The sequence below is a fragment of the Gallus gallus genome, chromosome 1, assembly GCF_016699485.2.
Source record: "Gallus gallus isolate bGalGal1 chromosome 1, bGalGal1.mat.broiler.GRCg7b, whole genome shotgun sequence".
NCBI lineage: Eukaryota > Metazoa > Chordata > Aves > Galliformes > Phasianidae > Gallus > Gallus gallus.
This window is the reverse complement of record NC_052532.1, coordinates 167,688,314-167,702,878: the sequence shown is the minus strand read 5'-3', so window position 1 is coordinate 167,702,878 and position 14,565 is coordinate 167,688,314. Positions and strand designations below refer to the sequence as shown.

General features: G+C 40.3%; 1 protein-coding gene across 2 annotated transcripts in view; it reads right to left on the bottom strand.

Annotated features, from left to right (window-relative positions):
- Window positions 1-23: 23 nt before the first annotated feature.
- Window positions 24-14,565, bottom strand: part of COG3 (component of oligomeric golgi complex 3) — a 32,007-nt gene continuing 17,465 nt past the window's right edge. For both annotated transcript variants that reach the window (XM_417041.8, XM_015276566.4), the window contains 9 exons: window positions 13,890-14,014; window positions 12,260-12,349; window positions 10,303-10,423; window positions 7,552-7,640; window positions 7,318-7,452; window positions 6,153-6,228; window positions 4,409-4,536; window positions 3,365-3,463; window positions 24-2,157 (listed from right to left, as the gene is read on the bottom strand). In XM_417041.8, coding sequence (XP_417041.3) covers window positions 2,128-2,157; window positions 3,365-3,463; window positions 4,409-4,536; window positions 6,153-6,228; window positions 7,318-7,452; window positions 7,552-7,640; window positions 10,303-10,423; window positions 12,260-12,349; window positions 13,890-14,014 — 893 coding nt within the window. In that variant the 3' untranslated portion in view covers window positions 24-2,127. The remainder of the gene's footprint in view (window positions 2,158-3,364; window positions 3,464-4,408; window positions 4,537-6,152; window positions 6,229-7,317; window positions 7,453-7,551; window positions 7,641-10,302; window positions 10,424-12,259; window positions 12,350-13,889; window positions 14,015-14,565) is intronic.

The window sequence follows — 14,565 nt, the reverse complement described above, 5'->3', positions numbered from 1 at the left end:
TGTCAGTAAAGAAGATACAAATCTATCAGTAAAGAAAATACAAATCTACTTTATTATAACCATCATGAGAGATTACTTCAACAGTTAGCTGCATGTTCAGCACTCAGGTCTACGGCTGCGCCAAATGAAGTCCATTCTCTTACCACGAAAAAGGAACGCCACTTCTTAGTAATGCACTCCCCGCCTGTGCTTACGGGGTGTTTATTGTCTCTGTGTTACAGTTATCTCGCCAGACAAGCCTCAGGATACAGAATAAAGCTTTACTCTTTGACCAAAATAGGAGGCAACGTTTTTATTTAAAAAAATTAAAAACAGCAAGTTTCTAGTCAGATAATATAAAGCATCTTAAGTTAATCTTTCGAAAGTATTTACACTATTTGTAAACGTAAATATCTGAAACTGTACATGTTTAAACAAATGTTCGTTTAGCAAACAGGCTGTATAAACTGATAGCTCTTCTAATCTTCCAACCAGCTGTCCTAGAGCTGTCTAGGTATTCCAGGAGAGAAAAGACCCCAAACACAAGAGTGACTACTGCAAAGGTTTACCCTTCACAACTTCTCTGTACAATGTATGAAGTCATCCATGGCTTTGTACAGCGACCATGCAATCCTTCTGTAAAACTTTATAATAAAAAAAAACAAATATACATATATTACAGTGCACTGGACATTATTTTACAGCCTGCAATTCTACATGAGTAAAAAGAAAGGGCAAGTTTTCGTCCTCGTTAATTCCTTTCATTAATTTCAAGGGTCACGTCGGGTCCTACGAGTACCATTTATGTACCTCAGCACCAGTGCTGCACCACCCCTCACGGCAGCTCTAAATCACACCATTTCAGTCTCCAGCCATGGGATTCATTACAGGAAAGACACTGAATGAAAACGCCCACCGATGTGCATGGAAGTGCCCACTTCATTAAAACTTCTGGTGAGTTTTTACAAATAAGTTAAAAATCTGCCACGCGCTTCGCCGTGTGTTTCCTTCTCACTGCTGCACAATAAAGACTTACACACTGAGATACTCCGAAGCTGCTTTTAGTGTTTCATTCCATTAATGACAGAGTGGTTTGCAACCAGCTTTCCCAAATTATGATTGGTGTGTACTGATCAGAGTGCACTGTTCACCATATACTGAGCCCCTGCTTACAACAGGGATTTGACAGTGCTTGCACATTCATTCCTGGCATCCCCTTTACAGCCCCACTAGCACTCAGTCCAGCACACAGGGGCTGTAGGAGTTCCAGTCCCACTGTCCACCATGAACAGTGCAACATCACCATTTAATCTCAGTAAGGCAACAAACACACTGTTAATCTAAAACTCCAAGTACCTGAGAATCCCAATGCTAAGCTTTGTTGTAAAGCAGCTGAAAACGCGCAGTCCCCTCAGAACCAACAGAAATTGTATTGCACAGCTCTCCATAGCAAACCCAAGAATCTGAGATTCTTTACAGGGAGTAAGGCCAGAGCATGGACCTTCAGGTCGGACCTCGCGGCTCCCAGTCACAACAGTACAAGAAGAACAGCACACCCAGTGTTTCAACAGGTACTTCAGATGTGGCAAACAGCCTTCCCAACTAAGAGCCTCTGAATTATGTTTGATAATCCACAGAGAGGATTACCAGGATCCTCACGGGTGTTAAAATTGCAGCATGCCTGCTTAAGTCAAATGGTCATAGCAACGTGCCATCTCCAAGCCTTGCAAAATACCTACTGCTGCTCCCATTCGATTCCTGCACTTCATTTCCAGTGTTTTTGAAAGTGCTGTATTTCACTGTATTAATCAGCTTAAAGTATGAAAGCTTTTTACATCAAAAAACAGGATTCCAAATTTGAGAATACCCGGAGAAGGCAGTTAACTGAGCATCCACAAGAGTAATCAGCAAAGGGTTTGTTTTGTGTTCCTTCTCCCCCCTTCTCAAGCCAGCAAATAGGAAGACCTTTAACAAATCAATAAAACTGATTTTTAACATTTTCCTAAAACGGGGTTAAGCAGCCTGGAGGGTCTTAATGCAGACTAGACTGCATGGGGAGGGAATCCTTCATTTACTTCAAGCAAACGTCTTCACATCCCCTTCACTGCTTGTCATTCAGCCGAGGATTATTTTAAGCAGCCTCACTGGCTACTTGGATATCGACAGAAGTAAGTTCACCTGAAAGACAAAGTGAAATATTTGAAGGGAGAGTAGAAACAGGAGGGGGAATGGCTGTTTACGAGGGTGGATAGTGGTAGGACAAGGAGGAATGGTTTTAAACTGAGACAGGGGAGGTTTAGATTAGGTATTAGGAAGTTTTTCACTCAGAGGGTGGTGATGCACTGGAACAGGTTGCCCAAGGAGGCTGTGGATGCCCCATCCCTGGAGGCATTCAAGGCCAGGCTGGATGTGGCTCTGGGCAGCCTGGTCTGCTGGTTGGCAACCCTGCACATAGCAGGGCGGTTGAAACTCAATGATCATTGTACTCCTTTTCAACCCAGGCTGCTCTATGATTCTGTGAAAGCCTACGGTCAAGATCTGCCTCACGTCTTCATCTTTAAATAGATAAACAACGTTGGAAGAAGCCAACTCCTCTAAGATAACCCCACCTACTTCCAGTGCATCACTCCCACTCCGTGCTCCGGGACAGTTAACAACACACCCCTGTGGCCACATCCACTGCAGACAAACTCCTCTAGCCCATCAGCTTGATCATCTGTTTAATGATTGGCAGCCTGCAATAATCAAGATTCCATCCACACTCCCTGGATCATTAAGGTCAAAGAGAGATTTTTAAAAACTGACTTGGTTTGTGTCAGAGCATCCTAAAATGGAGAATTCTCAACCCCAATCATCGCTGAGACTAAAGATCTTATTATGCACAGTTACATTTCCATAGAAATCTGCATATTTCTCCAGTGCAATTTATTTCAAACGAACCCTTGTAATTCTTTACTCTGCTTCTCCAGTGTTAAAGCTGCTGCTTGTTGCATTTGCCAAAAGCAAGGCTACCTTCACATGTGTAGGTTTTGTTTAAGCTTATTCACAAGCTGTGGTATCACCCTGAAAAGGCAATGCCCAAAAAAGGCAAGCCTCTGCCATGATGTTGCAGAACCCAATCCCCAACAATGTAAATCCCCACCTCCAATTTACAAAGAACTCTATTGGATATTCATAAAAGAACAACCAAACAAGAAACTTTTAATTGAGAGCTGACGGTTCAGATAAGGCCCTGAGTTTAATCAGCCAGGATTAAGGGGGATTTAAAAAAAAAACTAAAGATTCCGAATGCTAAAAAGTACTAAAAATGAAAAGTTAATGTTTGAAAAAGACACATGAAAGAGCACCTGATAAAACTGAGAGCTTCAATATATTCAGTACAGACCTGTTCCATTGAAGGACAAGCTATAATCTGGAGATCCTCATTACTAAACTCTTCCTTTAACAAAGCATGGAGTTTCTGGAACATTTGCTGGATGTTATTCTTTTAAAGAAAAGAAAAAAAAATTAAGATTTAATAGAAAACCACCACAAAACCCACCCACAAAACTCATGTCAAACATTAACTGCAATAAGCATGATGTGTATGGAATAGCTACTGAAGTGAGCAGGCAGAGGGAAGTGGCAGAACTTTAACACATTTTCTCTTAAAACACAACAAACAGCCACAAGGAGCCCACGCTGGCTCAATACAGAAATTTCAGCTAACACGTGCCAAGCTGAAACACCAAATCCTACAGACTTAACCTGAAAGCCTAAAACTCAAGACTGGTTCCTCCTGGTGGGTTTATATTGGATCTGCCATTGCATCTGTACCAGCCTCTCCACTCCAGTGTCCATGTGTAACAGACTCAGTTCAGACCAAGTGGCAGAATGAACAGAATCCAGTTGCTTCCTTGCAATGTGCACTACACAGGCTGAACACAGGACATCAGGACAGGATTCTTTCATACCATAGACATCTGTTTTATTTCACAGGCCTTTTCAATAGGTTTTTCATCAGGGACACCACAGTGATTGCAATACTGTGTTCACTGTTATGTGTGCTTGGCATTTGTCATGTTTACTGGCTGGACTGCTAGCCTAGGAAACCTATACAGACATAAACAAGAGTATGTGTGTATGGGTGTCTGCATAAATTGTCCACCTTTGTTGCTGCTGAGATATTACATTCATTTTCAGTGTGGGGAATTCTTTTTTGTTGATGTTAGCGAAGTTTGTGTGATCAACGTTGACAACAGTGTATTGTAATGATACATTACACACTCCCTACATATATATATGTCTACGTACATAGATATATTATACGTGTAAGTATGCACACAGAAATCCAAGGTGAACAATCCCCCAAAATGTACTTCAAGTCTTAACTAAAGGAAAGCCCAACACCTACAGAAGAGCATGCTGAGTTCTGCGTAGCACTACTCACCCTAACTGGCTTAAACAAAATGAACTCTGTATCTTTATTGGACAAGTACAGTGACATGCTTCGTAACGTTGACTGCAGCTTTGTTTTTATTGTCTTGTAAGTGGAAGAGACCATATCGTTGATCTTCGCTGAAAGTAAAAGTAAACATACTTAATGAAGTGCAATGGCATTCTGCTAGTTAAAATCTACAGACATTCCACAACATCATCTCTACTTTACTGGGGCTGACCATAACCATGGGGTGGACTGAAAGAGGAAGAGGGGGTGAGTGGGCAGCACAGCTTCATGCCATCATGTGCCCACAACATGCCAGACTCTCCTGCTGGTCTCTCAGGACCTACTCAAGACATCAGCCCCTCCTTCTCTGCAGAAGCAGCATCCAACCCATTTCTGCCAGCCACCACATCCTCCTGAGGTTCCTCAAGTCACAGCCTTCTGACTGCAGGGAAGAAGCAAAGTTCTACAGACTCCCACCCATGCAGAAAACTGCCAGAGAAAAGAAACTACCGGGGAATAAATTGTGCTGGTAAAGAGAACAGCATATCACAAATTCTCCTTACTGCCCATCTGAAGTAATCTGCATGAGGAAAGGTTGCACAGATATCTGAATTTTAAAATTAACCACACAGGAATCCACTCAGACAAGACCTTCTTTCTTTATTGCTGGGTACCTTAATGGTTTTACAGGATCGTTGCTTAAAAGGTAATGGAAAAATACATTTTGTAGCTTTAAATTCACAGAGTTAATATAGTAACGTTTAAAGGTTTTTTTTCCCTCAATTTCTCCTGCTTACTCCTGTTCCCTACACAAATGACTGAAAGAAACAACAGAAGATCTGCTTAAATCTGCTGCCTCCACACATGATTATCTCCAGAAAATATTAAGAATGTCTCTGAAGAAGCAGGAAATAATAAGCACAAGATCAAGTTAACCCTTGAGAGTATCTGACCCACGAAGCAGCAATGATTAATGAATACAGTTGGATTTGCATTTTAAGAATATGATGCAACAGAAGGTTCCAATGTATGAATTGGAACAAATGATTTCTCAGCATCACCCAGGATGACTTTATAACGTGAACAGCAAAGCAAAACCCAGGAACACTGAACTACCCCAAGTGTTCCTACAGAGCATTCACAGATGAGTTCTGAAAATGAAGAAGGTAACCAATGTACAGACAATAAAAGCTTCAACAGGGACTCACTTTCCTTCCACAAAAGCAATAGCTTCATCTCAATGTGACCAAGTAATCCCTTAAGTACATTCCCTTCATTCGTTTGTGGAGATGCTGTTTTCATGCAAGAGCAGTCACAGCTTGAGAAATACTCAATTCATTCATCCTGTGCTCCAATTAAATGCATATCTTGCAGTTTGTCAGATTTTGATACGGAAGTATCTCATGGCATGTAAACGGGCATACAGGTAAAAATGTAAGCCAAGATTTTCAAGAAGAAGGTTGAGAGTACTTAGAATTTTTTCAAATCAGTTTCATGAACCAAATTAATCTCATCAGCTTTTCCAACTGCTGTGTTTTAGAAGTCATGCATAGCTACAAATGACACACTGAAACACTCTAGCCCCATATAATGCAGTTTATATTGCTCTACCAAAAATAGTAAATGGAAATGGTCTTTTTCTCCACTTGATGAGTTTTCAATAGAAGCCTTAAACAAGTAATTGAACACGGCCTTGTTAGCCTACGACAATCTCAGAAGTAATATAAATGTAAAAGAATGCAAATACCTGGTTGTGCCCAAGGCTGCTGAGAAAGGCTGTATTTGGGACCTCCTTGAGTAGCCATTGCTTTTAAAGCAGCCACCTAAAACAATTACAATCAACAAAATGATGTTTGTTTCTTTGGTAGCAATCACAACACAGTGACCAAGTAACAACTGCACACATCTCCTAGACGCTGTGTTTTACCAAACCCCTCTGCTCTCTCCTTTCCGTGCACTGACTCAACAATACACGGGGGAAGCAGCTTGACAGAAATGGAATCACAATCCCTTCTTGAATGTACAATTCTAAACAGGATTAGATTTACAAAGATGCTTCAGCACCTAAGGATACAAAGAAACCTCAAAAGAGATTTATATTTAATCAGGTTAGTCAAGCTCCCCAGATGAACGACTGCAATCACGTGGACAAGCTATCCATCTCAGTTACCCATCTACCTACTTTCTAGCATCCCTTCCCAAAAGCCAGCAGCTGGGATACTTTTGATGTTCATACAGTGCTGTAGCCCCTGATTCTGAGTTGCCCTCATGCTATGAAAACACATCCTCTCGGGATTGTTTTGCAATCCTGAGCCCTACGGTAGGTTTTACATATAAATGCATTCTAAAAAGACACTTTTTATTCTTGTCCCTTAAGGTGCCTGATCTTCCTCGAGTGCCCAAGTTTTGTCAGGATCTTTTGTCACAGAGAGGACTTGGAGGGAAAGTCCTGCTCAGCAAGCACTCCCCTTGTGTAAAACATGCTGAAGACTGAAATCTTTAACAAAGTTAACAGCCATACTCTAAGACTTCCCTTAAGAACAGGCATGACCTGACAATTTTATTCAAGGCTTATAGATTTGGAGAAGGTTGGGTAGTGCCTTCCCTGCAACAGAAAAGCTTCTGCTGACTTTCATACACTTGTTCCAACTCAATGAATCAGGTAAAGCTTCCAGATTAAAGAGTGTAAGAGTTACTTTTAAAAACCAACCTATGCTTTGTTCCTTTAATCTGTAACTCTCAAAAATGCCTGGAAAGTTCCTTGTTGGAATTTCAAAGGAAGCACAACTTTAAAATGGGAAATGCCATTACCTTCAGCTAATTGGACCCATCTCCCAAACCCAATTAAACTACTAATTCCCTTGACCTGCCAGTATTTCAGTTAACAAACATACAACACGTCATGCTTGTACCTTTGTCATGAACTCCTCCAGCTGCTCTATAAACTGTTTGGTTTGCTGCTGAATAAACTGCTCACAAGCTGCTTTCAGATGGCGATCGACATCCTTCTTCGAGTCAATATAGTGTTCTCTGATTTCTGGAGTACCCTTGAACAGAAGACAACAAATCTCTCCTTTTTATTTGCCAGGCATCACCACCCACTTAAATGACCATTTATTAATTAATGCAGTAAGACTCCATATTACCTCCAGTAAGAACTGTATCAAGGCGTTGTTGCTGTTTAGTCTAAAAAATCTTGAAACTGCCTTAGGGTTCAGGATTTTAAATGCTGCATCTGTGAATAAGAAAGTTACTCAAACTGTAAGTAAAAGGGATTCCGCTCCAGAAACACACAACTGAATGAGTAAATGAGTGAATAAAATGGCCTAGTCTCAGTAGTACCACTGTAACATTACAGATCCCACTACTGCTAGGTGTGCATGCATGCTCACACACAACTGCATCACACACACACACACACAAAGCTTGATCCACTCCTCTTTATTGCACATACGGTACATCTGAATCTAAGAATTTCACTGTCTGAAAAGAGAACATCATTAAACATTACACCAAACTAAAAAATGACCGATACCAACCGTAGTGCCATCAGCATGCAGACTGTGTGAGCCCTCTGCATCTACAAGTGAAAGACTCTCTCATAAGCTATGTACTTAAGTAGTTAATCAACATGCAGATTTTGGACCTTGTCGCCCAGGAAAACCAGGTAAGGCTGCACAAATCAACTGGGAACTGGCACTCTTCCCATCTGCTTTATTTTTTTCAGTTATGACTGAACAACAAAACATCAAGGTCCGTATATATACATGTTTATGGTCACAGCAGGACAAGCAATAATGCCTGCAATTAACACATCATCCTGAAATTAGTCCTATTGCGTTAAGCGGATGTTGTTGATCTGAAATCTAGTCAAATTAGGGTAAAAAAGGTATCAATACAGTTCCAGTGTAGCTTGTTGCCCCAGCATCACTTATTTACCATCCTACCAAACCTCCATCAGCTTTCTTCCATTTCAAAAACAACTCTGTGCTTCTGTTGCTGTATAAAACAATGGGACGGAAAGATGATGTGTGCGAGTATGAGAAGAGCTGTCAGAAGTATTAAACAAAGAGGGAATGCCAGGCACGTAGGCACTGAACTAAGAATCTGCATTCCTATGCAGTTAGAGGAGGCTGCAGGGAAAGATTCATTCTGTTCTCTGAATTACTTCTGATTCCAGGAAGTGCCTAAGTTCATCATTGGATGCCTACAAGCTAGTCAGTGTGAAAACCACCTCTCCCTACTATATCTTCCAGTTACAATAACCTTAGTATTATACTAATTTAGAAAAAAAAAAAAAATGGTAGCATGACTTTTACATTAAGCAGTGTTTGAGATACAAATCTCAAATTAAAATCTACGTGTAGAAAGCTTGGCTGGAAGACAACAGAACTCTTATTAGCCATTATATTTTACTTCTACAACTCATCCCAAATATAAAAGCCCTGCTGGCCGATGTAACGCTACATTAAGAATTAAGCATGGCCTATATTTCCAACAGCATCCATTCAACTGACATAAAAAATAAGTGTTTTCCATTACTTACCACTACCGTGTGCAAAGCACTGGCTGGCACAAAAATTTATTCAGTTAAATACAGATGGAGAACAAACTTGTGTGTCAGCCAGGACAAGACACCAAAAGGATGTATTTACCCTTTAACCTCCAGTCAACTAGAAACTACTCAACAGGTACGTGTGGTTTCATTGATGTTCAAATGCAACAGATGAAATGGTTAGTGTAGGAATCGCTTGCTCCAAAGTTAAAACAGCAGCATATTAGACAGCACAAAAGAAAAGTTATGTTTTCAGCTTTCTCTTTCAGAATAGAAGAGGAGAAACTTAGAAACACAGAATGGCCTGGGTTGAAAAGGAGCACAATGATCATTGAGTTTCAACCCCCCAGCAACGTGTAGGGTCGCCAACCACCAGACCAGGCTGCCCAGAGCCACATCCAGCCTGGCCTTCAATGCCTCCAGGGATGGGGCATCCACAGCCTCCTTGGGCAACCTGTTGCAGTGTGTTACCACCCTCTGGGTGAAAACCTTCCTCCTAACATCTAATCTAAACCTCCCCTGTCTCAGTTTAAAACCATTCCCCCTTGTCCTATCACTATCCACCCTCGTAAACAGCCATTCCCCCTCCTGTTTCTACTCTCCCTTCAAGAATTGGAAGGCCACAATGAGGTCTCCCCGGAGCCTTCTCTTCTCCAAACTTCCCATGTAATGCTTCCCATTACTTTTGTAGTCCATGAGCCTTCCTTGCTATACTGAAAGGGTTTTTTTTTCTGCAAGGAAGGAATGAAGGAACTCCAGTACAACTTTAAAAACCATGACTGTGGCCATTACTCTCTATTTTTCCTACAGCAGACGTGACTGCTACATAAAACCAATACTGCTTACAGGACATGCAACATGAGAAGTACTTTCCTAAATGAAACCTCACAGAAAAGTCCAGGAAAACCTAATTTGTTGTAGGCAAGTCAACTACATATTTTTTTTTAAACTAACCTGCTAAAATGCAGCATCAAAACATACTCACTGAAAAGACCAGAAAAGGGTAAAAACATTTCTGAGCAACAGAAGCATAGATTACTTTGACGTTTTTAAAAGGGAGTGGATAAGTAAGTTAGGTAAGCAGCAACAAGCAATCGAATGCATTCCATACAAAAATAAAGAACTTGTTAGATACATGGCAAATTGCCCTTAATCAAAGAATGCTGTCTGTTGGCTGGTCAGTTTGTTGGTTTTCTTCTCAGAGAAAATAAGAACAAAGCACAAGAGATTAGAACAAGCATACAGGTCATTGCAGGTGAACATAAAACAAACCCAGAACTTTTGCTAGCATAGGAATGGAGGATGATCTCATCCCATTCTGTGGCCAGCAACTGCTCAGTACCTCTAGTTTTCTTAAGGTCCAGGGAAATTTCCTTAATGGTGAAATCAGTGTGGAAAGGAGCAATTTGTTCACGAAGAATCAAAAGGTGTTTTATTAAGAAAAGCTGTCCATCAACCTGGGTCTAGAGCATAACAAGAAAAAAAGATATGCATTATGTGTGAAGAGCAACCATTAAATGAAAAGAACAATTTCAGTACCTTCACTCGTGTTAGCTACCTTCCTGTAACAAGTACTGATAATCTTACTAATAACCTTTTTCCATTAGTCTGCAGTGCCATTAACTACATTCCAGCATCGACAAGCTCCACTTATTTACTGCTCATATACACTGCTCTACAGAAGCAAACTTTATTCACCTTTGTTGGAAGATAGAGATTATAGAGCTACATTACTAAATGCCCACGTTAGGCACAGGCATCCATTTTTGGAAAGACACAAAATTATTCTTCATAAAGGACAGGAATTATTTCATGTAATTCACATAAAGTTGAAAAACTTGAGGTTGTAAGATTGTTTTTCATCACTGAAGTGATTAAAAAGCCTAAAAGGCAGCTAATCAAGATTATTAGGGCAACATTAACCATGCTACTGTGCAAAGATCTTACAAAGCATTTTTCTCATATCATTAAATGCAGAGCTTAATTTCTACACTGTATGGCAAAGATATAAAGAATAAAACAAGGCCATATTCACACCACTGAGACTATTAGTTTTGCACTGCTTGTTTTTTTTTAGCTATGTGCTCTATACTGCATGTAGTTTTTTATCTTCCAAGTTCATGGCTCATTGAGGTAAAGGGAGGAGGACTCAAGAATTCGCATTTGCCTTTGCAGGCTGGAAAAGAACTTTGACGTGATATAACGAAAGAGTAATGAAACCAGGTTTAAAGCTACAGTTTTAACAAATAGAAACGTTCACTAAAAATACGTCAGAGAATGGTTTACTGAGGTTCTTTTTTGTTCCTACATGCAGAATTTCATCAAATAATGTTATATTAACATGCACCGATAGCAAGGTGGTACAGATCCTAGCAGGGCCCACTGTGGGATCAGTTTCAGTCTCTGACACATACAATGCTGGAATGGATAATTAACTGTAGAAACCTGTATTAGTTACATAAGAAATAGTTATGTGATTAAGCTAGAAGGAAATGTGGCTTCAACTTATTTTTAGAGGTACTAAATGTAATAGGTTCTGTTCTTCAAGGCCCACTAAAAAGAAATACTTCACAGTAATTCCTCGTTTGAATAACAATTACATCTTTTTCATTACTAAATACTTACTGCCTATACAAAAAAAAAAATCCTGCAAGTTTAGCCTACCAAGACTTCTCTATTGTTTATAAAATAACTTTTATCTCCTGGTTGTCAGGAATTAGCAAATACCACAGTATTTGCATTAAATAAATTCTAATATAAAAAAAAAAACAAGAGGTATAACACAATTATGTAAAGTAATATGCAAGGTAAAAATGACTTGATGAAACTGCACTGAATTCTGAGCAACAAATGCCAGATTAAACCTTTTGATTATGGACAGTTCAGAGCAAAGAATATTTATCCTATCTTTCCAGGGATGGGAACACTTGGAAAGATTTTTGAAAATTCAAAAAGCAGAGGCAGAGAAAAAAGAGAAAAGAGTAAGGCAATGACAACAAAGAAATAGCAGAGACTTCCAGTAGAATGCTTGTTCAGGTATCACTTGACTCAATTCACATGAGCTAGTGCAGTCTGTAAACATGACTGCTATAATGTGTATTTTACCTTTTCAGATAGGCTTGCATGTGAATTTATTAACCGTAAATAAATGCTAGCAATTCCAGCATGTCTCAGGGGACAGAGCAACATGCCTTCACTGAGATTTCATGGAATTCTGAACAGCTGCTTCATAGCTTTAGGCATACACGGAGGAAGGAGAAAAAAAGCAAAACAGCTCAGCCCAAAGAACAGATTCTGACCTTGTTTTTGCTGATAGCATCAGCAGCTCCGAGCAGCGAGTGGACACAGGCAGATAAGGCTTCTTGTGATAATCCCTGAAACACTGCCCTCTGCAGGGAAGAGGAAATCAGACAAAAAAAAACATCAGCAAAGCTTCAGCAGTAGAGTTGAGACTTGCAAAAGTTATGCTTATCAGTAGATAAAACTCTAGATTAGTTAGCTATAAACACCTTGTCTAAATGCAATACAAGAGGATAAAGCTTTGATACACAGAAGTTTGCTACAGCACTCAGACTGGATACAAGTACACACCAAAAGTATGCCCCAATCCACCCTCAACTTGGATCTGTCCGTGACACCAACACACTGACAGCCACGTGCATGAGCCTTACTTCCCAAGTGCCCAGGCAAGCACATGTGTGTGAAATTTAAACCTGTAACAGATGTGAGATCATTTGAGTGAGTTTAACCCCAAGCAAAGACAAAGTACTTTGCATTTGGGCCAGGCTAGTAAGAAACATGACAGCTGCCATGGCCTGGGGGATACACTGATCAAGCTGCAGCAGCTACATCGCATGGTTGAGCCAGGCCCATGAATACAGGCAGCCTCTGCCAGCACTTCCACATAGTGCATGGCAGCCCCAACTGTCCCAAGAGGTGCCAGTACCGCTTCATTTACTTCTTGTCCTACCAAAAGGATGCAGGTGGGGTGCACTGACTCTGCCAGTGTGCACACTGTTAATGAACAGTATCAATGAACTATATCAAAAGACACCCCTTCTCCAAGCTTCTAGCCAAAAACAATGTCAAATAACCATTCATGTTTAATGAGACTGATATAGCAAGCAATGATGTATTACTGTTCTCAGTTTCTTTTTAAGTGAATACCATACCAGAAGCAGTTTCACATAACACCTATCAAAGATATCATGAGATGCATTAAGCATATATTAAGATGGAAGACATACAGAGAAGCAAGAACACTCAGTGTGTTCCTCAGACTTACTAGCTGTTAGATGACAGACAAAAATCAGATTTTGAAATGTAAATCTCAAATTACTTGTGAATAAATACTACAGTTGTTTCTGTGAGACATGAAGATTTCCACTGTCTTCAACTGTGGATAACGTAAACGTTGTTTGGTGTGTCAGTACCCTATGTTTATGAAGATGTGCAACAAAAAAACATGGGGAACATCTTCAAAACAGAGAAGCAATAGAGGCAGCAGTTTTAGACCAGAAACAACACCCTGTCTGAGGTGCTGAAAAGTACACAGCAAGAAGCACATTCATCCAGGGATTTCAGCAATAGGATCATTCCATATACGTGAGCCAGAACTTTTTATTCTGCCTTGTCTCTGTCACTCCTCAACTTTGGTCTACATATCTTAAGCATCACATACTGAGAATACATCTACAATAGCAAAAGGAATGGATGTACAGGCCAGCACACTTTTTTTCTCATTCTACAAGTACGAAGTTGACTCAGAAATAATGACTAAAATTTGTCAGTCCACATGTTTTACATAAAGCAAAGAAGACCACTAAGAGGTTAAGAGAGGCCAACAACTGTCCATTCCTTTTAGATTGAAATATCCAGAACTGGTTCTACACGCTTCGCTTAAAAAATGAGATAAGAGTTTTTGCATACGTCTATACATCTGTACAGTTTGGAGAGACACACAAGGGTCCTTCTGACAGTAGGGTACCACATGCCGTGCAGATCTGCTGGTGAGATCGTGGACTGCTGTCTGGGATTAAGGGATTCCGCCGAACCTATTTAAAGTAAAATACTTGCATGAATAACAAAGCCATCCCCCAGTCGTCCTTCCAACTGCAGCATGGACTACACTTCACACTGACTCCACAATTATACAACATCACAGAATCACCAAGGTTGGAAAAGACCTCCAAGATCATCAAGTCCAACAGTCTACCTACCACCAATACGCCACCACTAAACCATGTCCCTTAGTACAACATCTAAACATTTCTTGAACACCTCCAGGAATGGTGCCTCAACCACCTCCATCGGTCTTTCTCCTTCTGAACAGGTCAGACCTACATTACTGATGTGAGATAAGACACACAGGTGTGAAAGACACAAATTTGCTTTCAGTGGTGGCCCAGCTTCACCTTTCTGAAGGAATTAATTTTACAGGCATGTCTCCAATGACTCCCCCTCCTCAGCTCAACAGCTGAAATGCTTAATTATAGACAAGTGTAGAAACAAAACAGTTTGTGGTCACAGAACTACACAGCTTGCTCAGAAGGAAAAAAAAAGCATTCCATCCATTTTATTTTTTCATGCTTCTCTTCCTATAGGG